At 44.1% G+C, this 27,397-nt stretch overlaps 1 protein-coding gene across 1 annotated transcript; it reads left to right on the forward strand.

The window, feature by feature from the left end:
• adamtsl2 (ADAMTS-like 2) lies at positions 1–27,397 on the forward strand. The gene is made up of 18 exons (XM_034692116.1): positions 1–105; positions 3,431–3,573; positions 5,990–6,065; positions 6,371–6,473; positions 7,669–7,814; positions 9,080–9,203; positions 9,301–9,381; positions 9,460–9,635; positions 9,750–10,053; positions 12,597–12,963; positions 15,341–15,444; positions 18,708–18,834; positions 18,930–19,143; positions 20,437–20,592; positions 20,715–20,885; positions 21,014–21,190; positions 23,671–23,815; positions 26,187–27,397. Exons 1-18 carry the CDS (start codon positions 1–3, stop codon positions 26,312–26,314), a joined length of 2,847 nt encoding a protein of 948 aa, XP_034548007.1. The 3' UTR covers positions 26,315–27,397.

A 27,397-nucleotide genomic window follows, 5' to 3' on the forward strand; every position in this document is an offset into this window, starting at 1 on the left:
ATGAAGGTGTGGTCACTGGAACAGTGCGGGGAGACAGGCGTGGTCCTGCTTGGTTTCCTGACGCTCGCAGTGTCTGTAGGGAACCTGTCCACCAGGGGGCTCCAGGTACACGCCACACACACACACACACACACACAGAGATAATCTGCACATGAAACTAAACAACACCACCAAGAGTTCCTTTGGGTTTAACTTTATAAGAGTGAAGCCAAAACATTTGAAGCTCCCTCATAAGCTCCGCCTCCTCCATATTAACAGATGGGACATGGGTCAAACTCTAAATTCCAAACACAGGTTAAACAAATGTTTGTCAAACATGGTTTCTGTGGTTATAGTTAGTTATCATCACACTGATTTATGTCAGAGTGTTTTCATTTGTTACTTAATGATATAAAGAGAGATAAAACACAGTGATTGACAGGTCTGTTGACCAATGAGGCTCCTGCAGCGCTGTGGTTAGCAGAAGCAGAGTGACGTCAATGCCGCCACCAGCCGATCCCTGCTGCACAGACTCTGCCTCTAGATCGGTATTTTGGTGTCACTTTTGAAGAACAGGAGGAGAAGAAGATGCATCATCAGTCTTTGGTCACAGGGATGAGCATGCAGAGGTCCTTGGCTTGCACTGCACCTGACTACCTTGTCTGTCCCTGCAGATTGACAGCAGGAAGCTAGTGAGGGAGCTTCCTGCACAAGTCTTGCTTTGGTGGGAACCCTGGTGTACCTTTTCCGAGCGTGCTCGTGCAGCAGGGTCTTTGAAGGCCTCTTATGAACCTCACCAAGGCCTGCACTGCGTAGACTCTACTCTCTAGCTCATCTCCCAGGATCATGCTCCTTCTGGAGGGCAAAGTTTTCCATTGATGAGGTGATCTTTGGGTCATCGCCCAAAGAAAGGGAGCACAGATACCGTCAAATGAGATGTGTCTGCAGGGTGGCGGGGATCATCCGTAGAGATCATGTGAGGAGTTAAAAGGTATTGAGATCCAGTTAAGGGGGTTTGGGTGTCTGACTGGGAGGCTTTTCTTGGTTGGGCCTCTCTTTGGAGGTGATACAGAAGAGTGGAGATCTCATCTGGTCTGGAAGCACCTTTGGATCACCCAAGAGGAGCCGCCTGAGAGGACTTCTGGGAGGACTTGTGTACTTGCTCCGGAGTGAGGGAGACTTTTATCTGCAGCTCAGTTCAAGAGAACAATAAAAGTCTGACGTGAAATAACTAAAGAAGTTCAATTCACAACTTTAAAAAGTACTCTGTGAAATCTGTGATGATCAGATCCATCGACTCCTCTCTCTCCTCTCTCTTCTCTCTCTCCTCTCTCTCCTCTCTCTACTCTCTCCCCTCTCTCTTCTCTCTCCTCTCTCTCCTCTCCCTCTCACTGTATACACATCTCTCTCCCCCCGTCTCTCTCTCTCTCTCTCTCACTTACGCTCTCTGTCTGGTATTTCCAGTGTCTCTCGCCCTATCTCACAGCTGCTCTGTCTCACACCTTTACAAGGAGCTCAGCGCACATTCCAGCGGTCACTCTGATGAATCTGTCTGAATGAAGGGACGCAGCCATCGGCCTGAATTAATGCCGCTGAGCGTCAGGAATGTGTGAAATGCTGACCGTCTTCACACGTCCGAGCCGTAGCACGAAACGCGGACTGTCACTCTGACGCACTTTGTTCTTCTGACAGTCCAACTGTGTGCACAGCAGTTTAACACAGAGGTATCAGAGGGCCTGCAGGACTTTAACAAACCCCTGAGGCTGCTGTTTCTGCTCAGAATGCCACCACAGCTGCAACAAGCGCTACATCAACGTTACGAGGACCAAAACCAAAACACACTTTCTGATTTTGGAGAGAGAAGGACTAAAAGTTACCAAAGTTTGAGAGTTGCTGCAAGTGCATTCAGTCAAAGCATGTCCACAGAGGTAGATCTTTAGATGCATTTGGGCCAAGGGTCCCGGGGTCTTTTAGCCCCCAGAACTACTTTCCCCTGAACTAAAAGGTTCCTGGTCCCCCATTGTTGTCTGCGTTTCGACCGCGGGCTGAAGTCCCGGGTAGATTGTGTAAATCAGGCCAGTGACGTATGGAGGAAAAAAAGTAAATGCACTACACCACCAGACCAGTAGAGGGCAGTAACACAAAGAGGAGTGCCATTCATCACAGATGACACCATAGAAGCAGACGGACAGGCAGGTATCATTATGAGCAACATAACAGTTAGCCTGTTAGCATGAAGAGACTCAGCTGGTCTGTTTTAGATGGTGCTATATTTCATCACAGATGGATTCACTGAATCAACACGTGAGAGGAGATAGGCGCGAGTAGCAAAGACGTTTCAACACGGCTTTAAAATCCTTTGACACTACACCACCAGACCAGTAGAGGGCAGTAAAACAAAGACGAATGCCATTCATCACAGATGGAAAAAACAATGATTGTGAATGGTTTTTGGAAAATTTTGAAAAAAAAATTTTGAAAAAGAAATTTTGAAAAAGAAATTTTGAAAAAGAAATTTTGAAAAAGAAATTTTGAAAAAGAAATTTTGAAAAAGAAATTTTGAAAAAAAAATTGAAAAAATTTTTGAAAAAATTTTTTGAAAAGAAATTTTGAAAAAAAAAATTGAATTTTTTTTTTTGAATTTTTTTTTTTGAAAAAATAAAAATTTGACAATAAAAATTTGACAATAAAAATTTGACAATAAAAATTTGACAATAAAAATTTGGCAAAAACAATTTGAGAAAAAAAAAAAGACAAAAAAGTTGACCTGGAGCCTGTCGAAATAATGTATTTTCCTCAAATTTGAAATTGTGCTCCAAAAGCAGAAAAACATGAATAAAAGTGAAAATTTTGCACCGGCAGTTAAAAACATGGAGTGAGAGGAGATAAGCGCGAGTAGCAAAGACGTTTCAACACGGCTTTAAAATCCTTTTGAACTCAAAAAGCCGTGATCGCAGAGATTGGACGGTGTTTTGGTTTAAACAGCGACCCTGTTAACTGGAGACTCTCAGCCGGATGCATCCCTCATAAACGTCTTTAGACCATCATTAAATATCTGATGAGGATATTTTGAAATCTTAATAAAAACTAAACTAGTTTGCATTCCCAGGAACTCCCTCTGTGTTTCAACAGCTGTGTAAACTCCACAAACACTGACACGTTCAGCTGAAGGTCTCCAGTTTACAGGGTCACTTTTAAAAGCGGAACACCGGGAGGAGAGACGCATTCACGGTGGGCTGAGAGGAGACTACTGTTACAAGCTGCTAAATCAAGAGAATCACAGCTTCTTCTTTTGAAAAGTACACACACATACAAACAAGATAGAACAAATAAAAACTAATGAAAGAAAGAGAAATCAAGAGAATCACAGATGTGTGTGATGTTATTGTGGACGGAGGGAGGAATAAAAACACTGAGGTTAATCTAACACTTGTGTGTGTGTGTGTTTTAGGAGGATGGCGCTGCGTCCAACAGTCTGGAGGAGGAGCTGGAGGTGACCACTTACTGGTGGGGGGAGTGGGCGAAGTGGACCGCCTGCACACGTACCTGTGGAGGGGGAGTGATGTCACAGGAGAGACACTGCCTCAAACAGAGGTCAGTCAGTCAGTCAGAGTTTCACGTCTCTACATTCAGGTCAACTCTAAGCTACGTTTGGGAAGTGGTGGACCAGAAAGTGACTTCTCAACAAAGCCCTGGTCTTAAGTCCGTGGTGCGCTTTTTTTCTGTGCTATTTAGTGAGGACATCTTTTAAACATTTACAGAGACGTGCAGAAAGGCTCCAACTCTTCAGTTAAATATCTGTTTCTGCAGATAGATGGTAGAACGGTGCTGAGTTCCTCGCTGCTACCTCCTCCCTTGCTGTCTTCACCTTAACCCTCCTGTTACCCTCAAATTAACAAACATCTTTTTATCCAATTTTAATCCTCCAGAAACTGATTGTTACCCAGGTTTATGTGTCTGGTACTTTATGTTTCTTTGTTGACTACCTACATAGCCTTTAAATAAAATATATTTCAAGCATAAACACAATTTTAATCAATCAATCAATCAATCAATCAATCAATCTTTATTTGTATCGCGCCAAATCACAACAAACGTTATCTCAGGACTCTTTTACAAACAGAGCAGGTCTAGACCACTCTATGTCAAATTATGAACAGAGACCCAACACCAAGACAGGATCAGACTCAGTCTGACCCCACCTTAATCCACCATGAGCATTGCACATCGCAGTATTTAACTAGTTACAGTGGAGAGGACAAACTTCCTTTAACAGGCAGAAACCTCCAGCAGGACCAGACTCATGTTAGACAGCCATCATGCCTCGACCGAGTTGGGTCTGGAAAGACAGATAGAGGGGAGTAAGAGAGAGAGAGGTGATAGTGATGAGACGAGTCGTAGAAGCTGTTGCCGCTGGAGTCCAGCACGTCCGTATCAGCTGGAGTCCAGATCGTCCGCAGCAGGATGACGTCTACGGCAGCTCAGAGGAATCTACGAGACAAGGGAGCTCAGGGACTCCAGAAAGGTCTATGGTTAGTAACTTTAATGGGACAGGCAGAGTTAAAGTAAGTGATGAAGGGGTTGGGGGGAAGGGGGTGAGCTAGGATCCCAGTGTGTCAGTGTGCCAGTTCCCCCGGCAGTCTAGGCCTATAGCAGCATAACTAAGACCTGGTCCAAGCCTGATCCAGCTCTAACTATAAGCTTTATCAAAAAGGAAAGTTTGAAGCCTACTCTTAAAAGTAGAGAGGGTGTCTGCCTCCCGGACCCTGACTGGTAGATGATTCCAAAGGAGAGGGGCCTGATAACTGAAGGCTCTACCTCCCATACTACTTTTAGAGATTTTAGGTACGATGAGCAGGCCTGCATGTTGGGAGCTTAGAGGTTCTAATAGGTCACTATGAGCTCTTTAAGATACGAGGGTGTCTGATTTTTAAGGGCTTTGTAGGTTAAAAGAAGGATTTTAAATTCTAGTCTAGGTTTTATTGGGAGTCAGTGTAGAGAAGCTAACACTGGAGAGATGTGCTCTCTCTTCCTAGTTCTAGTCAATACTCGAGCTGCAGCGTTTTGAACTAGCTGAAGAGTCTTTAGAGACTTATTGGGGCAGCCTGATAAGAGGGAGTTACAGTAATCTAACCTGGAGGGAACAAATGCATGGACTAGTTTTAAGCATTCAGAAGGACTTTACTTGTAAAACTGAACATCAAACTGCTGCCAGTTTGTCATGCTCTCGTCGGCCCTGCCTTGTTTCTATGTTATCTAAACGTATGACACAGGACTCATCATTGAATGTCTTTAGAGACGTGGTGACTGGATATATTATATCTCAATCTGAAGGTTGAAGGCTCGACCCCAGCTCCAGAAAGTGCCCTTGGTTATAGTGACCTCAAAATCATCCAAAACAAGTGTGTAAAATGTTATTTCTTATACACAGCTAAAACAGCCAGGAACACTGATGCATCATTTTTTTTTCACAGGAAATTAGAACATAAACATTTTAATTTCACTTTATCTCAGTTGTCCCCATTAAATGAGGAAAAGTCATGAAATATGAAGCCAGTCATTAATTTAGAGACGTTAAACATTGAAGGGGGTCCAATTGACCCCAAGGATAAAAAGTGTATCACTATCTAACATAGACTCTTATGAAAGCATGCATGTGGGGACCTTGAGGGTGAAGACAGAGGGTGATGAAGCTAATTGATTAGCTTCATTTCGCCCCCGAACGAGCACTGAAGACTCAGCACGACCGCTCTGTGCCTTGTGCATTACTCTGTGTCTTTAATGAAGCAAAGGGAGCTGGATATTCCCAAAATGCACTTTAGACCAAGCACCATCAATTATTTAAAAACACAAATTCATGCACATGCACGTTTGTACGATTATGCATGTGTGCGCAGACGTCTCTTCATTCAGTCTGAGGTATACGGGATTACTCTGACACCGATGTTGTGTTTCATCATCTTCTTCTAACGTTCTGTTATTCCTGCGCCTGTTTGTTTTCTGTCCAAAGAAAGAAAGTTGCTGCTGGGAAGGACAACATGACCTGCACAGGAACTCCAAAGAAATATCATCTCTGCAACACCAAAGTGGGTCAAAGACTTCCCGTTCGTTTCTCATCCCTCTCTCTCACATCTTTATTAACGCAAACAAACCCTCCGACAGAAGGTGGACTGTGGTCGTGGCGGCCGCAGCCTCCAGGCGGGACTGTATGTAGCTGTTAGAAAGTGAAGCCGGGCGGGGTTCGGACCCATCGTGCATTCTCAGAAAAACCATCCCCGCACAAATAAACGCCTTCAAAGAATTTATTTGAGTAACATACTGTAAAACTGAGTCTTAACAAGTGTGTGAAGCTGAGCTCTTTAACGGACTGTGCTGCGTCTGTGCTCTGCAGGAATGTCCCGCCACCGGGAGGAGCTTCAGAGAGGAGCAGTGCTGGTCCTTTAACTCTCAGCTTTACAGTGGGAGGAACTACCAGTGGAAACCTCTGTATCCTGGTAATTACTCCCATAAAACACACCCACAGCCCCTCGTTACCTCATTAAACAGAGAGGAGGTGACTGAGGTCTGGGCTGCTGGCATCGCAGCTCAGCAGCTCAGGCAGCACGTCCCAAACAGAGACATGTTTCCTGTTCATCAGCTCCTCTTTAAACAACACTCTGTAAACGTTGGTGAACTCAGGAGACCAGGTCCAGGACTTTAAAGTGACATGTAGAGGATTTCAGCTGCTCAACAGTTCAGGGTCTCCTTTGTCGTATTAATGTTTTCAATGGGGGACGAGTCCGGACTGCAGGCAGGCCAGTTCAGCACGTGGACTCTTCTACTACAGAGCCATGCTGTTGTAGTCGGTGCAGAATGTGGTTTTGCTGAAATCTGTATGGTCTTCCTGAAGACATCATGGTCTGGATGGCAGCATGTGTTTCTCCTAAACCTGTAGATATAGTTCAGCATTAATGGAGACTTCACGTATGAGGACGCTCCCCATGCCATGGACTCTTATGATCCCCATCCCATCAGGGACGCTGGCTTTGACCTGTGAGCTGATAACAAGCCGGGTGGTCCCTCTCCTCTTTAGAGCCGAGGACACAGCGTCCAGGATTTCCAAAAAGAATGTCAGACTTTGATTCATCAGACCACAGGACAGTTTTCCACTTCCCCTAAGTCCATCTTAAACGGGCTCAGATCCAGAGAAGTCTCTGTGGTTCTGGATCAGGTTTATACATGGTTTCCTCTTTGCAGGGTTCAGTTTTAACCTGCATGTCTGTTTTTAATGCAGTGACTTCCACTACAGAGTCATGTCTGTTTTTAATGCAGTGACTTCCACTACAGAGTCATGTCTGTTTTTAATGCTGTGACTTCCACTACAGAGTCATGTCTGTGTTTAATGCAGTGACTTCCACTACAGAGTCATGTCTGTGTTTAATGCAGTGACTTCCACTACAGAGTCATGTCTGTGTTTAATGCAGTGACTTCCACTACAGAGTCATGTCTGTTTTTAATGCAGTGACTTCCACTACAGAGCCATGTCTGTGTTTAATGCAGTGACTTCCACTACAGAGTCATGTCTGTGTTTAATGCAGTGACTTCCACTACAGAGTCATGTCTGTTTTTAATGCTGTGACTTCCACTACAGAGTCATTTCTGTTTTGCACTATCCTGTTATTTTAACCTTTGACCTTTGACCCTCTTCAGATGACTACGTTCACATCTCCAGTAACCCCTGCGACCTCCACTGCACCACAACGGACGGCCAGAGGCAGCTGATGGTGACCGCACGAGACGGCACTTCCTGCAAGTACAGCAGCTACCGCGGCGTCTGCGTGGACGGTAAGTGTGAGGTGAGTCCAGTGTCTCCTTTATTTTGTACCTGTTTTAACACACCTTGGTTGCACACAGAGAGGTAGCTGGAGCAACCCAGTTTGTTTAATGCCAATCTCCAAACCCACCATCAAAACAGATGGACTCATTTCTTAGTTCCTTTGTTTGTGTTGAGTCTCAGCTTCACTGTAAACAGTTCCACAGAGGCTTCCCTCTGGCTTCCTTCAGCGGTATGAACCTGAAACAGAAACTGATGTTCTTGTGATGTTCTTGTAATTAACGGGTCTTCAGTTTGCTGAAATAACAACATCATGATGCAGATTAGTCCAAAGTCCAAAGTCAAGCTTTGTCAGGTCTGTCCTCAAGAGGAGAAGAAAACTACGTCTACAATGTTTGTTTGTTGAATGGAGGTCTATGAAAGAGGATTAGAGACACTGATGTTTCTTTAGCTCTGACCTTCTTCATGGAATGTTCCATTTGTTCTCAGAATTCTGACATCATCAAAGACAGAATTCTGACATCATCAAAGACAGAACTCTGACATCATCAAAGACAGAATTCTGACATCATCAAAGACAGAACTCTGACATCATCAAAGACAGAATTCTGACATCATCAAAGACAGAATTCTGACATCATCAAAGACAGAACTCTGACATCATCAAAGACAGAATTCTGACATCATCAAAGACAGAATTCTGACATCATCAGACAGAATTCTGACATCATCAAAGACAGAACTCTGACATCATCAAAGACAGAATTCTGACATCATCAAAGACAGAACTCTGACATCATCAAAGACAGAATTCTGACATCATCAAAGACAGAACTCTGACATCATCAAAGACAGAACTCTGACATCATCAAAGACAGAACTCTGACATCATCAAAGACTGAATTCTGACATCATCAAAGACAGAATTCTGACATCATCAAAGACAGAATTCTGACATCATCAAAGACAGAATTCTGACATCATCAAAGACAGAACTCTGACATCATCAAAGACAGAATTCTGACATCATCAAAGACAGAACTCTGACATCATCAAAGACAGAATTCTGACATCATCAAAGACAGAATTCTGACATCATCAAAGACAGAATTCTGACATCATCAAAGACAGAATTCTGGACTTCTCTCTTTGATGTCAGAGTTCTAGAACCCCTGTTGTTGCTCTCCGTACAGAATAATCTAATCCAATGATTTTACATATGTTAGCGATCTTCTGCACAAACTCATGCTGACGATCTCAAGTTACTTTCTATCCTCTCTTTTTCAGCCAATCGGATGTGACGGCGTTCTGTTTTCCTCCAACATCTTGGATAAGTGCGGCGTCTGTCAGGGGGACGGCAGCAGCTGCAGCAGAGTCAACGGGAACTTCCGGCGCGGGGCCACGACTCTCGGTGAGCCTACGTTAAGACTGGTCTCAACAACCGGATTAAGTCTAGTTCATGAATAAGGAAAGGAAACACTGACAGCCTCTCCTGTCCTCTCATCAAGGTTACTCCTTCATCACTCAAATCCCTGAAGGATCATGGGACATCCAGATCATTGAGAGGAAGAAGTCAGCAGATGTTCTTGGTGGGTTTGTAAAGCAGCGTAGTGAAGGGATTTAAGAATCACATCGTTAACTTAAGTGATCTTCTTCTTCTTCTTCAGCTGTGACCGACCAGGCGGGAAACTTCTTCTTTAACGGGGCCTACAAGGTGGACAGTCCCCAGAACTTCCACGCAGCAGGAACCATCTTCAAGTACCGTCGGCCCATGGACGTGTACGAGACGGGGATCGAGTACATCGTGGCCAAAGGTCCCATCGACCAGGCCATCAATATTCTGGTACTCTGATCCGGACTCGTTGAATGAGGGGTGTTCTAAGATGCATGTTGTGTCCAGAGAGAGTCCTGGTTATCTTTGTTTCTGATCCGACCTGACTGTCCTCTCGTCACTCAGGTGTGGAACCAGAACGGCCGTACACCTTACATCACGTACGAGTACACGGTCCTCCGAGACTCCCTGCCCCCCGTCCCACCTCCGCCCGTCTACACCGGATCAGACACCTCTGCTGGAGAGATCTCCGTGGAGGTCGGGGGGCTCCTGGCCCCTAACGGCAGCATGTACAACCAGGGGGTCCGTGAAGGCCACATAGAGCGGGGAGGAGTCGAGGTGCAGAAAGGACAGGAGACCAACGAGGTGTACGAGGAGACGGCGGCCATCGACTGCGACCAGGACGGAGCAGCCGCCCCGAAGTTTAAAGGTGAGGACTGTTTGAGAACCTGAGATCTGACAGGGATCCACAATGATGGAACTACGTGCGTTTCAACCGGTGGACCCAGGGTCTAAATTTAGTTCAGGGTAGATAAGCTCCCCCCTAAAAAGTCCCTGCTAGTAAAGATGTTTATGAGGGATGCATCCGGCTGAGAGTCTCCAGTTAACAGGGTCGCTGTTTGAACCAAAACACCGGCCGATCTCTGCGATCACGGCTTTTTGAGTTCAAAAGGATTTTAAAGCCGTGTTGAAATGTCTTTGCTACTCGCGCTTATCTCCTCTCACGTGTTGATTCAGTGAATCCATCTGTGATGAAATATAGCACCATCTAAAACAGACCAGCTGAGTCTCTTCATGCTAACAGGCTAACTGTTGTGTTGATTCATTCATTGCTTTTTCTTTTTTTTAAACCGCAGGCGCAAAATTTTCACTTTTTTTCATGTTTTTCTGCTTTTGGAGCACAATTTCAAATTTGAGGAAAATTAACTTTTTTCGACAGGCTCCGGGGTCAACTTATTTGTCAATTTTTTTTGTCAAATTATTTTTTGTCAACATTTTTTTATTTTTGCAAAAAAGATTTTTAATTTTTTTTCAAAAAAAAAATTCCAATTTTCTTTTCAAAAAAACATTTTTTTCAACAAATTCTTTTTTCAAATTTTTTTTTTCAAATTTTTTTTTCAACACATTTTTTTTCAAAAATTTTTTTTTTCAAAATTTTGTTTAAAACAATTTTTTTGTCACATTTTTTTTATTGTGTGAAATATATTTTTTTCAATATATTTTGTAAAAAATTCAGTGAATCCATCTGTGATGAAATATAGCACCATCTAAAACAGCGCCAGCTGAGTCTCTTCATGCTAACAGGCTAACTGTTGTGTTGATTCATTCATTGCTTTTTCCATGTTTTTAACCGCAGGCGCAAAATTTTCACTTTTTTTCATGTTTTTCTGTTTTTGGAGCACAATTTCAAATTTGAGGAAAATTAACTGTTTTCGACAGGCTCCGGGGTCAACTTATTTGTCAAATGCTTTTTGTCAAATTATTTTTTGTCAACATTTTTTTATTTTTGCAAAAACATTTTTTAATTTTTTTTCAACAAATTCTTTTTTCAAAATTTTTTTTTCAAATTTTTTTTTCAAAATTTTTTTTTCAAAAATTTTTTTTTTCAAAATTTTGTTTAAAACATTTTTTTTGTCACATTTTTTTATTGTGTGAAATATATTTTTTTCAATATATTTTGTAAAAAATTCAGTGAATCCATCTGTGATGAAATATAGCACCATCTAAAACAGCGCCAGCTGAGTCTCTTCATGCTAACAGGCTAACTGTTGTGTTGCTCAGAATGATACCTGCCTGTCCGTCTGCTTCTATGGTGTCATCTGTGATGAATGGCATTCCTCTTTGTGTTACTGCCCTCTACTGGTCTGGTGGTGTAGTGCATTTACTTTTCTTTTCCTCCATACGTCACTGGCCTGATTTACACAATCTACCCGGGACTTCAGCCCGCGGTCCAAACACAGACAACAATGGGGGACCAGGAACCTTTTAGTTCAGGGGAAAGAAGTTCTGGGGGCTAAAAGACCCCGAAACTCTTGGTCAAAATGCACCTAGAGATTCAAACACGAGTTTAAAGATGAGGTGTGTCCCTCAGAGGCATGGAGAGTGAGTTAGCAGGATCCCTTCAGATCTTTATGAGACACAGGACATGTATGCATAATACTTATTAAATATTGTCCTTTATGGTGTGTTCACTTGCTCTGAAGGAAATAAAAGAGAGTGATGTAGAGTGAGAGAGAGAGAGAGAGAGAGAGAGAGAGAGAGAGAGAGAGAGCGGTGACTCTGTGGTCGTCATTAGAAAAGACAAAATAGGTCAGATTTTACATCCAATCTTTACTCTCTCTGTGTGTGCGTGTGTGTGTGTGTGTGTGTGTGTGTGTGTGTGTGTGTGTGTGTGTGTGTGTGTGTGTGTGTGTGTGTGTGTGTGTGTGGTGGAGATGGCCCTTTGCAGCTCTGCATTATTCATGTCACAGTCACACAAAGAGGATCGGCAGCAGATGAAAAATTCAGAGATCCGTGGTGTTTTTCTTCTTTTAAAAAACGTCCGCGGCACAAACACGAGCGGTAATGGCCTCTCTGCTCGGCTCTCAGCTCGCTCAGCTGACCGCCGAGGCCATTACACCGCCACTCTGGTCGCTGAGGTGAGACGGAGAGATGGTGGTCGTGGAGAAAGTGAACGTTGAGCGTTTCTGACTGACCTCAAAGCGGAGGCCAGATACCGAGAGCTGAATGAAAGCGGCTGATCTCTCTGGTTTCTACACACGTATCATTCACGGTCATGATGTTTCACCCCTCATGTGAAGTGAGGGAGGAGGTGCAGTGAACGGCGGTTTGTGCAAATCCAGGCAGGGTGGTTTGGGTCCAACTTGTTCCAATGAAAAGCAAAATGCATGACTTGTGGTCTCTTTATCCTGCAGGATTTCTTCATGTCTCTGTATCTTTCATTTACTGATGTTTTCCATTTTGACCCATCAGAAGGAAACAGCAGCCACACAGGCGGCACTGCAAACCCTGCACCTGCTGGAGGACCACTGGATCCAGGCCAAGACTCTCAAAACCTCATCTGGAGGGTCCTGCTGGGCGGTCGGATAGGCCAAGACGAGCTGCTCATAAACATCTCAACCAATCAGTTGCTGACGGGGGGAGACAGTTTGTTCTCCTCGGAGGTGGGACCGGGGGTCGAGGTCGACCTGAGCATCCTGGAGCAGGACGGAGCGTTCGGCCTGAACGAAACGCTGGAGTTTACTCTGGGACGCAAACGCAACGACAGCGGGGACGGGTCCTACCAGAACAAGACGGTGCAGGGCGGAGGGAGGAGCTCCGGCCGCGGCAACAGAACCAGGTAATCCAGCAGGAGCACAGGGGGAGAGAACAGATCTCAGTTCAGCTTCAGTTTCACATCTGATGTTTTTAAAAGCATCATCCTGCTCGCTGTGTGTCTCTGCTCCGCCCTCTGTCACAGCTACACCAACACCAACTATTCTCATTCACAGTCCAAATCCAAACAAGAGTTCTCCTCAGACTCTCTCCAAACAGAGCCGGTCTAGACCGTACTCTATGTTCCATTATTAACAAAGACCAAACATCACAGGACTCAGTCTGATCTCATCTTAATCCACCATGAGCAGAGCACTTTGCAGCATTTAGCAAGTTACAGTGGCAAGGACAAACTTCCTTTAACAGGCAGAAACCTCCAGCAGGACCAGACTCATGTTAGACACACATCTGCTGAGCCCGTGTTGGAGAGAGGGATAGAGGGAGATGAAGAGAGAGAGAGAGATGATAGTGGGGAGACGGATAGTAGTAGTTGTAGCAGCTGGAGTCTGGACCACGTCCACAGCAGCAGAGATCCAGAGGAACCTACGAGACAAGGGAGCTCAGGGACTCCAGAAAGGTCTAAGAAAAGAGAGAAGAGAGGTAGACCAGAAGAAAGAAAAAGAGGAGGATACATGGGGAAGGAAAGGATAGAAGGAAAGGATGGGATAAGAAAGGAGACATAAAGGATGAAGAAACATGGAAAGAACAAAGAGAGAAAGAAAGAAATAAAAGAAAGAAAGAAAGAAAGAAAGAAAGAAGGAAAGAAAGCAGGTAGGAAGGAAGGAAGGAAGGAAGGAAGGAAAGAAAGAAAGAAAGAAAGAAAGAAAGAAAGAAAGAAAGAAAGAAAGAAAGAAAGAAAGAAAGAAAGAAAGAAAGAAAGAAAGAAAGAAAGAAAGAAAGATCCAGAGGAACCTACGAGACAAGGGAGCTCAGGGACTCCAGAAAGGTCTATGGTTAGTAACTTTAATGGGACAGGAAGAGTTAAAGTGAGAGACAGGCAGAGAGAGGAGAGAGAGGGAAAGACAGGATCCCAGTGTGTCAGTCTAAGCCTATAGCAGCATAACTAAGACCTGGTCCAAGCCTGATCCAGCTCTAACTATAAGCTTTATCAAAAAGGAAAGTTTGAAGCCTACTCTTAAAAGTAGAGAGGGTGTCTGCCTCCCGGACCCTGACTGGTAGATGATTCCAAAGGAGAGGGGCCTGATAACTGAAGGCTCTACCTCCCATACTACTTTTAGAGACTTTAGGTATCTCTTAGAGCTGTCAGTAGAAAAGAGATTGACCTAGATCAAACTTCTTCTGGATGATTATTGATCACTTGAGACAGGTGTCGGTGTGATCTGATGTTTACTGGTAGAAAGGCGGGTTTAAAAGGTTTTATACATAAAGCAGGTGGACGTGTGCTGCAGACGTACGGTGCAGGCAGAAACACAGACAGGTAGATATACAGGCTGTATGGCAGTCAGACAGGCAGACAGGTAGACCTGGCAGGTTTTGCATTCATCATATTCATAATTCATGTCGGTTCTCCTGCTCCGTGTCCAAACACGGCTTCACGTGTCCCGCAGCCAGCAGCTATAAAACACACGGCGACACGCCCTTTCCTCTGCGAGACAGAGAGCGAGGAAACGAGCCGAGCAGAGGAGCGCAGATCTACGGCCTCGCTTAGAAACAAATAATTCAAGAAATGTGATGCAAAAGGGGAACGTGTGCGATCAGACTGTAGTCACCTCTGGGAGAGAATAACTCGCAGGAGTCAGTCTGGCTGACATGGAGGGACGCCGGCGAGGTATAACTCAAAGCGAGTCTGATTCCCAAATAAATGTCTGGAGGCCGAGGGGACGACCGGTGTTATGACAAGAATGTGCACATGACTTTTATGTGATGTGATGAAAAAACAAAGTGCGTCTGCCGGGATGTAGGCCGTGAATCAGCTGTCACACTGCGAGAGCGTGTGTGTGTGTGTGTGTGTGTGTGTGAGGCTCTGGGCTTCTGGGTTTTCTTTAGTGTCCTGCTAAATGTATTTTATGTATTCAATGTCTCTGTTTGAAAAGGATTCAAATACCTGAGACGTTGCAGTGAAGAGTTTATGTTGTGCAGGACGGCTGCTGTAAGACTGCAATCAGACGAAACCTGCAAAATCAGATCTATAGAAATGCTTTTTTTTGGGTCTAAACCATGAGTGTCTTTGGTTTAGTATTATATCACACACACAAAGTGGAGAAGTGTCTGTTTGAAAGGTATTACTTCACTTGTTCTCGCCAAAGCTTCCATACGAACCCCTCAAACTACCTCCACGTCCCTGTATGGTGCAGCTATATTTCAGACTGAACTCTCGTATCAGCTGCTCCTGTGGCGTTTCCTCTTCATGCATATGTTTTTGTATTCGTGTGTTATTAAAGGGGGAATCAGAGGCTCTTCCAGAAGAACCTGAAGCTGAGTCCTGCCGACATGTACCGCTGGAAGCTGTCGTCTCAGGAGCCCTGCAGCATGACCTGCTCCATAGGTACGCACTCACACTCCAACACAGGAAACACCAAACGCAAACAAGCGCTTCATTCAGGTGTTAAAATCTCGTGTACGCGAGTGACCAAGACCAGTTTCAGTGAGACGTGAGGGATTCGTGTACATCTCACTGTACGTCACACCGTACGTCACATCGTACGTCAGATTGTACGTCAGATTGTACGTCAGATTTTACGTCAGATTGTACGTCAGATTGTACGTCAAATTGTAGGTCAGATTGTACGTCAGATTGTACGTCAAATTGTACGTCAGATTGTACGTCACATCGTACGTCAGATTGTACGTCACATCGTTCGTCAGATTGTACGTCAGATTGTACGTCACACCGTACGTCACACCGTACGTCACACCGTACGTCAGATTGTACGTCAGATTGTACGTCAGATTTTACGTCAGATTGTACGTCAGATTGTACGTCAAATTGTAGGTCAGATTGTACGTCAGATTGTACGTCAAATTGTACGTCAGATTGTACGTCACATCGTACGTCAGATTGTACGTCACATCGTACGTCAGATTGTACGTCAGATTGTACGTCAGATTGTACGTCAAATTGTAGGTCACATCGTACGTCACATCGTACGTCACATCGTACGTCAGATTGTACGTCACATCGTACGTCAGATTGTACGTCACATCGTACGTCAGATTGTACGTCACATCGTACGTCAAATTGTACGTCACATCGTAAGTCACATCGTAAGTCACATCGCACGTCAGATTGTACGTCAGATTGTACGTCAGATTGTACGTCAGATTGTACGTCAGATTGTACGTCACATCGTATGTCACTTTGTACGTCACATCGTAAGTCACATCGTACGTCACATCGTACGTCAGATTGTACGTCAGATTGTACGTCAGATTGTACGTCACATCGTATGTCACTTTGTACGTCACATCGTACATCAGATTGTACGTCACACAGTACGTCACAACGTAAGTCACATCGTAAGTCACATCGTACATCAGATTGTACGTCACACCGTACGTCACAACGTAAGTCACATCGTAAGTCACATCGTACATCAGATTGTACGTCACACCGTACGTCACAACGTAAGTCACATCGTAAGTCACATCGTACATCAGATTGTACGTCACACCGTACGTCACAACGTAAGTCACATCGTACGTCAGATTGTACGTCACATCGTACGTCACAACGTACATCACATCGTACGTCAGATTGTACGTCACACCTTATGTGTCACACCGCTAGTCACACCGTACGTCACTTTGTACGTCACATCGTATGCCAGATTGTACATCACATCGAACGTCAGATTGTACGTCACATCGTACGTCACAACGTAATTCACACCGTGCCTCACAACGTACGTCACATCGTAAGTCACATCGTACGTCAGATTGTACGTCACATCGTACGTCAGATTGTACGTCAGATTGTACGTCAGATTGTACGTCATATCGTACGTCACACCGTACGTCACACCGTACGTCACACCGTACGTCACATCGTACGTCAGATTGTCCGTCACATCGTAAGTCACATCTTAAGTCACACCGTACGTCACAACGTACGTCACATCGTAAGTCACATCGTACGTCAGATTGTACGTCACATCGTACGTCAGATTGTACGTCAGATTGTACGTCAGATTGTACGTCAGATTGTACGTCACATCGTACGTCACACCGTACGTCACACCGTACGTCACATCGTACGTCACATCGTACGTCAGATTGTCCGTCACATCGTAAGTCACATCGTAAGTCACATCGTACGTCACATCGTACGTCAGATCGTACGTCAGATTGTACGTCACATCGTACCTCACACCGTACGTCACATCGTACGTCACATATTATGTCGGATTGTACGTCACATCGTACGTCACATATTATGTCGGATTGTACGTCACATAGTATGTCGGATTGAACGTCACATCGTACGTCAGATTGTAAGTCACATCGTATGTCACATCGTAAGTCACACCGTACGTCACTTTGTACGTCACATCGAACGTCACATCGTACGTCACATCGCACGTCACATCGCACGTCACATCGTACGTCACATCGTACGTCAGATTGTAAGTCACATCGTATGTCACATCGTAAGTCACACCGTACGTCACTTTGTACGTCACATCGAACGTCACATCGTACGTCACATCGTACGTCACATCGTACGTCACACCGTACGTCACACCGTACGTCACACCGTACATCACATAGACGTCACATAGTACGTCACATCGTACGTCACACCGTACGTCACACCGCACGTCACACCGCACGCCACATCGTACGCCACATCGTACGCCACATCGTACGCCACATCGTACTGGAGTTCAGATTTTTCAAGTCTCGTGAATAACGGCCAAATTCCACCGGATCCGTGTCCGGTCTGTTAATGTGTTAACTTCCGCTGGATCCACTCCTTAATGTTGCGGCTCCGTCTCTGCTCCAGCCAAAAGGGTGTTGATGGACGAGAGAGAACGGAGCCGGATCACAGCGGATCGGGTACAGAAACGGACGTGGTGGAAGTTTGACAAAAGCAAATTCATGTTGTTCAATCGTACGAATGATTTTATTGTGTTTCGTGTGAACGCCACAGAAAGGGATGATGGAATGTGAGTGGGTTGTTAAATCACCCTGAATGTGTTTCTCCTCTGAAACAACCCGCTCACTATATATACATTATATATTATATATTATATACATTGTTCCATTTATGAGAAGGATAACAACTAAAAACAGAAACAAGTGGACACAATATATTGATTTAAATTTGCTTTATTCAAACAGCTAAAATAAAAAGTCCCGATGGTGAAGTCTTTACATACGTACTTTAAGCTGCAGTTCGAAATACAAACTGTAAAAAGCTTTACTTTGAGAGTTCCTCCTCACTCTAAGCTCTTACTGTTAACACTTCTTCTTTGTTTTCTTCAATTTGTTGGATGTCTTTTCTTTCATCTGTTTCCTGGGAACTGTTCAGCCTTTAACCACAACAACAATTTAAAGTTTCATGCTCCCCAAATAAATCAGACGCATCATGATGAAAATATCCACCATGTTTGTTTCGTTGCATACGAGGATCTGGAGGAGAGGGGTCACGGTTTTTGGGAAACTCACTAAACTCTGCACTTTAAAAAGAACTGGCCCTGGTGTTTTCTAAAAGGTGTGAGTGGACGTATGATTCCCCAGAGACGCTGACTGACGTTTCCAGATGTTTCCTGTCGTTCATGAAGCTTCGTGTTTCTTCCTCACATCCAGGCGTGTCCAAGTCCTTCGTCACGTGTATCCGCTACGACGGCATCGAGGTGCACGACATGTACTGTGACGCCCTCACCAGACCGGAGCCGGTCCACGACTTCTGCATCGGCAGAGAGTGTCAGCCCAGGTAGAATCCACCAGACAACACTCCGACACACCCAAACACACGTTAACACCTGAAGTGGTCTCCCGTGGTGACGAGGTGCGCCCGGTGTCTTACAGGTGGGAGGCCAGCAGCTGGAGCGAGTGCTCCAGGACCTGCGGCGAGGGTTTCCAGTTCCGTCAGGTGCGCTGTTGGAAGATGCTCTCTCCCGGTCTGGACAGCTCGGTCTACAGTGACCTCTGCACCATGGCGGACCTGGAGAGACCTGTGGAGAGGCGGCCCTGCAAGAGCCCCGCCTGTGGCCCACAGTGGGAGGTCGCCGAGTGGACTGAGGTAGGATTTAACCCCGAGTGTGCACTCAACGTCTCTCTCTCTCCCTCTCCCTCGCTCTCTCTCTCTCTCTCTCTCTCTCTCTCTCTCTCTCTCTCTCTCTCTCTCTCTCTCTCTCGCTCTCTCTCACTGTCTCTCTCTCTCTCTCTCTCCTCATCTCTCTCTCCTCTCCTCCTCGTCTCTCATCCTCTCTCTCTCTCTCTCTCTCTCTTTCTCTCTCTCTCTCTCCTCTCAGGTTCAGGTTCAGCAACTGTCCTCTACACGCAGAGTCTTGTGGTCTGGTTGTGGTCTCTGATGGATCCTCCAGAGACACTTAGCAGACACAAAACCCACCATGTTACTTTAGCCGCTGGAGTTTGAAACCCAGAGAAGAAGAAGCTGCTCTGGAGGACTTGTTTAAAGAATGTTTCAGGCTTTCTTTGAGTTCTAATCTAACTGATTATCAGGAGTCAACATCAGACAACAATAGATATTTAAAGAAACGGTTTTATCATCCTTTTGTTAAGTTGAAATGTTGGATGTCAGAGCGAAACCTGAGCAAAATTAAACGTGTGTTGGAATAATCCCAGGATGAGCTGAATACCTTGTTCACAAAGTCACGTGAGATTTGAGTGAGTAGGACACGAGATTTACTCAAATCGTGACATCACTGATCGATAAATCTCCTTAAAAGAACGTCACAAACGTAACATGGACCAAAACAGAAACGGCACATTTCATGTCAGATTTGTAGTATGGAGGTAGAACCTTCAGTTATCAGGCCCCTCTCCTTTGGAATCATCTACCAGTCAGGGTCCAGGAGGCAGACACCCTCTCTACTTTTAAGAGTAGGCTTCAAACTTTCCTTTTTGATAAAGCTTATAGTTAGAGCTGGATCAGGCTTGGACCAGGTCTTAGTTCTGCTGCTATAGGCTTAGATTGACACACTGGGATCCTGTCTTTCCCTCTCTCTTCTCTCTCTGCCTGTCTCTCACTTTAACTCTTCCTGTCCCATTAAAGTTACTAACCATAGACCTTTCTGGAGTCCCTGAGCTCCCTTGTCTCGTAGGTTCCTCTGGATCTCTGCTGCTGTGGACGTGGTCCAGACTCCAGCTGCTACAACTACTACTATCCGTCTCCCCACTATCATCTCTCTCTCTCTTCATCTCCCTCTATCCCTCTCTCCAACACGGCCTCAGCAGATGTGTGTCTAACATGAGTCTGGTCCTGCTGGAGGTTTCTGCCTGTTAAAGGAACTTTGTCCTTTAACAGTCCTGAAATGATAACAAGCTTCCTTCTGTCTCTGTCTGATCGCAGTGTCCCGCTAAGTGTGGCCGTAAAGCTCAGGTGTCCCGCGACGTCCGCTGCTCTGACGAGAGCCGACCGTGTGACCCGATGACCAAACCCCCAAACATCAAGAACTGCACCGGTCCGCCCTGCGAACGCCACTGGACGGTGTCCGAGTGGGGTCCTGTGAGTGTCTTTACCCTACATGTACCTTTACCTGCCGTCAGGACTCAGTCACAGTCTGAGTCTCTCTCTGTCCACCTTGATGTGTAAGGATGTGACTCAGTTTGACCTTTGACCCGTTGCAGTGCTCGGGGTCCTGCGGCCAGGCCAAGATGGTGCGTCACGTGTACTGTAAGGCTCCCGAGGGCCGTGTGGTCCCAGAGAACCAGTGCTCACCGGAGAACAAGCCGCTCGCCATCCACCCGTGTGGAGAGAGGAACTGTGCTCCACACTGGCTGAGCCAAGACTGGGAGAGGGTGAGGCCTCGATTACTCAGTTACTTGACTTCTGATTTTTGATTGATTGAAATGCTCTCAAATTTAAAACTGTCATTAAACTGCAGACATGAAACATAAAGCCAGTAACTTCATGTTTTCGTTCGCAGTGTAACACGACCTGCGGTCGAGGCGTGAAGCGAAGGATCGTCATGTGCGCCGGCATCAGCTCAGGAAAGTTTCAGATCTACGACGACGAGGCGTGTGGCGTGAACGAGAAGCCCGAGGAGGAGAACACCTGCTTCGAGAGGCCGTGCTTCAAGTGGTACACCACGCCGTGGTCTGAGGTGAGATCAGAGTACACACATGCTGCACCTCTACATGTGTGGGATGTGCAGAGAGGATTGTGATGTGAACCCCTACGTACGAACTACGTGCTTTTCAACCGGTGGACCCAGGGTCTAGATTTAGTTCAGGGGTAGATAATCTCCCCCTAAAAAAGCCCCTGCTAGGGGGGTAGTACTTTTCAAAGGTCCCTGGACTTTCAGAAGGCGGGGCCTGCAATGCTGAACGTGTCTGATTGGTAGATTAACCTCAGTGTTTTTATTCCTCCCTCCGTCCACAATAACATCACACACATCTGTGATTCTCTTGATTTCTCTTTCTTTCATTAGTTTTTATTTGTTCTATCTTTTTTGTATGTGTGTGTACTTTTCAAAAGAAGAAGCTGTGATTCTGCGTGACAACTTTTTTGCCAATTTTTTTTTTCATTTTGTTTTTGCCAAAAAAAAAAATTTTTCAATTTTTTTTCTTCAAAATTTTAATTATTCAAAAAAAAATTAAATTTTTTTTTTTCAAAAACTTTTTGAAATTTTGTTTTTTCAAATGTTTTAGGTCAATTTTTTTTTTCAAATTTCTTTTTATCAATATCTTTTTTTTTCAATTTTTTTTTGTCAATTTTTTCCAAAAACCATTCACAGTCATTGTTTTTTCCATCTGTGATTCTCTTGATTTCTCTTTCTTCATTAGTTTTATTTGTTCTATCTTTTTTGTATGTGTGTGTACTTTTCAAAAGAAGAAGCTGTGATTCTCTTGATTTAGCAGCTTGTAACAGTAGTCTTCTCTCAGCCCACCGTGAATGCGTCTCTCCTCCCGGTGTTCCGGTTTTAAAAGTGACCCTGTAAACTGGAGACCTTCAGCTGAACGTGTCAGTGTTTGTGGAGTTTACACAGCTGTTGAAAACAGAGGGAGTTCCTGGGAATGCAAACTAGTTTAGTTTTTATTAAGATTTCAAAATATCCTCATCAGATATTTAATGATGGTCTAAAGACGTTTATGAGGGATGCATCCGGCTGAGAGTCTCCAGTTAACAGGGTCGCCGTTTAAACCAAAACACCGGCCGATCTCTGCGATCACGGCTTTTGAGTTCAAAAGGATTTTAAAGCCGTGTTGAAACGTCTTTGCTACTCGCGCTTATCTCCTCTCACTGCATGTTTTTAACCGCAGGCGCAAAGTTTTCACTTTTTTTCATGTTTTTCTGCTTTTGGAGCACAATTTCAAATTTGAGGAAATTTTTTTTTTTTCGACAGGTCAACTTTTTTGTCAATTTTTTTGGTCAAATTTTATTGTAATTTTTTTTGATTCAAAAATGTTTTTTTCCAAAAAAAAAAAAAAATTCAATTTTTTTTTTTTCAATTTTTTTTTTCAAATTTTTTTTTTCAAATTTTTTTTTTCAAATTTTTTTTTCAAATTTTTTTTTTTCAAATTTTCCATAAACCATTCACAGTCATTGTTTTTTCCATCTGTGATGAATGTTCCAGTTAACAGTGTCGCTGTTTAAACCAAAACACTGGTCAATCTCTGACATGGCTTCTAAATTAAGTTTCAGACGTTTTGAAATCCTCTTCGTCTTTAGAGCTCGTCTTCTTCAAGTGTTAATTCAAAGCACGTTCAAAAACAGCACAAGAGTAATCTCCTTCATGCTAACAGGCTAACTGTTGTGTCGCTCATGATGATGCCGGCCTGTCTGGCTCCTTCTATGGTGTGATTTTTGTTGAATGCTGAGGGAGACGCTCCTCTAGGAAACAAAGAGGATCAGAGGGGCTTTAAGGGTGAACAGAAAAGGCTTGTGTGAAATCAGCCTCAGTGACAACCAACTACTGTTTTATAGAAACTAGGAACTTTCATCAAACACACTGAGAGAGATAATATTTCAGTTTATGTAGAGACTCTTGGATAGTTCATGCACACAGAGGGAAGCTCTCACTGCCTCTGAAGGTGAGACAATGAGTGAGCACAGAGCTCTGACACTCACAGGTATATATAAGCTCCTCACACCTGGTCTCAATCAGCCAATCACACACACACACACACACTCACTCGCACACACACACACACACACACCTGACTCTGCTCTGGGATGATTTCAAACCATTAAAATGTGATCTGTGTGACTGAACTCAGGATTTATGAAAATATAGAACAAATATTAAAATGTTTGCACAAAAGATGTGAGATAAGTGTGGAGATCACATTTCTGCATTTCTGGCTTCTGTTCTTTGTGTGTTTTTGTAAACTTATATCTCAGGAACACTCAGAGGATTCATCTCCCACATGTACTCAGTGTTTGAATATCACTCCTGAACTCTTTACAAACAACAGAGAGGAGGTGATATTCTCAGCAATGTGTCGATGCTTTTAGAGAGTAAAACGACACAATTAAATTAGGATCATGTGCTAAATCTTTCCCTAACCTCACGTTGAAAGGATCCAGTTTATTCTAACATCTGTGTGTGGTGTGTGTTTGTGCGTGTGTGTGTGTCCTCAGTGCACAAAGACGTGCGGTGTGGGCGTCAGGATGAGGGACGTGAAGTGTTACCAGGCCAGGGAGCTGGTCCGAGGCTGCGACCCCCTCACCAAACCCGTCTCCAAACAGACCTGCACCCTGCAGCCCTGCCCCACTGAGCCGCCAGGTAACACCTGCTGACAGAAGACTCACATATACACACATTCATGTTTTAGAAATCCACATTTACATCTCTGAGAATTTATATCCCAGTGGATCCTTAGAGAACTGCAGGAGAGGCTCAATCAATCAATCTTTATTTATAAAAGCACTAAATCCAACAAACGTTCTCCTCAGACTCTTTCAAACAGAGCAGGTCTAGACCGTACTCTATGTTCTATTATTAACAAAGACCTAACATCAAGACCGGATCAGATCCATTCCCCTCTTACAGACAGGACTCAGTCTGATCTCATCTTAATCCACCATGAGCAGAGCACTTCCTTTAACAGGCAGAAACCTCCAGCAGGACCAGACTCATGTTAGACACACATCTGCTGAGACCGTGTTGGAGAGAGGGATAGAGGGAGATGAAGAGAGAGAGAGAGAGATGATAGTGGGGAGACGGATAGTAGTAGTTGTAGCAGCTGGAGTCTGGACCACGTCCACAGCAGCAGAGATCCAGAGGAACCTACGAGACAAGGGAGCTCAGGGACTCCAGAAAGGTCTAAGAAAAGAGAGAAGAGAGGGAGACCAGAAGAAAGAAAAAGAGGAGGATAACTGGTGAAGGAAAGGATAGAAGGAAAGAAGGAATGAAAGAGACAGAATGAAAGAAGAACAGAAAAGAAAGAACAAAGAAAGAAAGAAAGAAAGAAAGAAGTAAAGAAAGAAAGAAAGAAAGAAAGAAAGAAAGAAGTAAAGAAAGAAAGATAGAAAGAAAGAGAGAAGTAAAGAAAGAAAGAAGTAAAGAAAGAAAGATAGAAAGAAGTAAAGAAAGAAAGATAGAAAGAAAGAAAGAAAGAGAGAAAGAAAGAAAGAAAGAAAGAAAGAAGTAAAGAAAGAAAGAAAGAAAGAAAGAAGTAAAGAAAGAAAGAAAGAAAGAAAGAAAGAGAGAAAGAGAGAAAGAAAGAAAGAAAGAAGTAAAGAAAGAAAGAAAGAAGTAAAGAAAGAAAGAAAGAAAGAAAGAAAGAAAGAAAGAAAGAAGTAAAGAAAGAAAGAAAGAAAGAAAGAAAGAAAGAAGTAAAGAAGTAAAGAAAGAAAGAAAGAAAGAAAGAAAGAAGTAAAGAAAGAAAGAAAGAGAGAAGTAAAGAAAGAAAGAAAGAAAGAAAGAAAGAAAGAAAGAAAGAAGTAAAGAAAGAAAGAAAGAAAGAAAGAAAGAAGTAAAGAAAGAAAGAAAGAAAGAAAGAAGTAAAGAAAGCAAGAAAGAAAGAGAGAAAGAAAGAAAGAAAGAAAGAGAGAGAGAAAGAAAGAAAGAAAGAAAGAAAGAAAGAAAGAAAGAAAGAAAGAAAGAAAGAAAGAAAGAAAGAAAGAAAGAAAGGATGAATAACAGACCCCAAAAAAGGAATCTACAGCAGAGATCCAGAGGAACCTACGGGACAAGGGAGCTCAGGGACTCCAGAAAGGTCTATGGTTAGTAACTTTAATGGGACAGGAAGAGTTAAAGTGAGAGACAGGCAGAGAGAGGAGAGAGAGGGAAAGACAGGATCCCAGTGTGTCAGTCTAGGCCTATAGCAGCATAACTAAGACCTGGTCCAAGCCTGATCCAGCTCTAACTATAAGCTTTATCAAAAAGGAAAGTTTGAAGCCTACTCTTAAAAGTAGAGAGGGTGTCTGCCTCCCGGACCCTGACTGGTAGATGATTCCAAAGGAGAGGGGCCTGAGAACTGAAGGCTCTACCTCCCATACTACTTTTAGAGACTTTAGGTACGATGAGCAGGCCTACATGTTGGGGGCGTAGAGTTCTAGAGGGGTAACAGGACACTATGAGATCTTTACATGTCAGAGGTTTTACCTTCTCACCAAATATGAGAATTTAAAGCCTGATTTTACTCTTTATAGACGGATAAAATCACCTATTGATGCTTTAATTTGGCCCTTGAGCACATATCATCCCTCCTGGAATAATGACATCAACTAACGTCACTGAACACTTGAAGCTCACAACCAAAAAGTGTCATAACTAAGACCTGGTCCAAGCCTGATCCAGCTCTAACTATAAGCTTTATCAAAAAGGAAAGTTTGAAGCCTACTCTTAAAAGTAGAGAGGGGGTCTGCCTCCCGGACCCTGACTGGTAGATGATTCCAAAGGAGAGGGGCCTGATAACTGAAGGCTCTACCTCCCATACTACTTTTAGAGACTTACGGTAAGATAGAACTATATGATCATTTTCTGCAGTTGGAGTTCAGTTCCTGTGTCGGTCTCACAGTGTCTCATCACTCGGCTCCTCCTCTGACTGGAAGCATAATAACCTGTAAATGTTAAACTCAGCTGTAGTCCTGAATGTGGACTCAGTATTTAAATACTAACCCGAGCTCCGCTCTGTGTCCTCGTGTCTCAGATGAGAGCTGTCAGGATCGTCCCTCCACTAACTGCCTGCTGGCGCTGAAGGTGAACCTGTGCAGCCACTGGTACTACAGCAAGGCCTGCTGCCACTCCTGCCGCGCCGTACGACCTCCGACCTCCTAACCCAGGACGGCACCGCCTCTCTCCACGCAGACTCCACCTCCAGCGGGGGGAGAGAGATGGGAACGTTTACAAACCAGCAGAACTCGAAGACAGCGGGAGGTTTTTAAAGAGAAGAGCGTCCTCTGATAGATTTTAATTTAGCTGGATTCGGTCATGTGGATCCGTCGCTCCTGTTAGTGTAACTTTAAGAAACTCGTCTTCCCCCGGTTTGCTCTTTGAGTAAAAATAGAATCTATTTTCAGTGAAATTCTTCGACCACTCAGAGTTTTGTTTAGTTACATCCGGTGTGTAAAAAATGTCCAGAAATAATCTCTGACTCTGAAACATTAATCAGCTGAGTCCACAGAGGCCTTTAGTAACAGATCAAATAACCGTACATCCCTGAACCGGCTCAGACTAATGGGAACATCCAGGGTGGACTGAGAGCTCTGAGCGCTGAAGAGGAAGCTGCAGTGATTTTAATGTCCGGCTCTGACTTATCTTAAAAAGTTGTAGAGGTGCTCGAGTCGACTACTTCAGCCGACAGCCGGGACTCTCATTTCTGCAGATTCTGCATTTATTTAAAAATACAGCCTAAAAGTATCAATTTAACCTCACAGGTAAAGAAACATATTCACTGTCTGACTTCTTCACAAATTTAAAAACGACTGTTGACATGACATTTTGAAATAACATGGTGTAAATATGAATGTCTGGTGTGAACACAACAAACTTTTAGGAACTTACTTTAAAGGATCTGTTGTAGCCTGAGTCCCCGCTGCAGGCTGAAGAAATCTACAACATACAGGAAACTATTCCAAAACTGAAGTGAGTCATCCAGACCCCAAACATCAGCGATCCCAGGGTTTAAACGGCCCCTTTAAGTGATCCCAGGGTTTAAACGGCCCCTTTAAGCGAGCCCAGGGTTTAAACGGCCCCTCTAAGTGAGCCCAGGGTTTAAACGGCCCCTCTAAGTGATCCCAGGGTTTAAACGGCCCCTTTAAGAGAGCCCAGGGTTTAAACGGCCCCCTTTAAGAGAGCCCAGGGTTTAAACAGCCCCTTTAAGAGAGCCCAGGGTTTAAACGGCCCCTTTAAGTGAGCCCA

This window comes from Notolabrus celidotus, chromosome 9 (assembly GCF_009762535.1).
Source record: "Notolabrus celidotus isolate fNotCel1 chromosome 9, fNotCel1.pri, whole genome shotgun sequence".
Taxonomy (NCBI): domain Eukaryota; kingdom Metazoa; phylum Chordata; class Actinopteri; order Labriformes; family Labridae; genus Notolabrus; species Notolabrus celidotus.

Excerpts from the sequence above, each read along its gene's own strand:
- adamtsl2 (XM_034692116.1), top strand. The coding sequence starts at position 1 with ATGAAGGTGTGGTCACTGGAACAGTGCGGGGAGACAGGCGTGGTCCTG. Across the intron at positions 12,964-15,340 it reads GGCCGCGGCAACAGAACCAG|GGGGAATCAGAGGCTCTTCC; the intron begins GTAATCCAGCAG and ends GTGTTATTAAAG. Across the intron at positions 15,445-18,707 it reads CAGCATGACCTGCTCCATAG|GCGTGTCCAAGTCCTTCGTC; the intron begins GTACGCACTCAC and ends CCTCACATCCAG.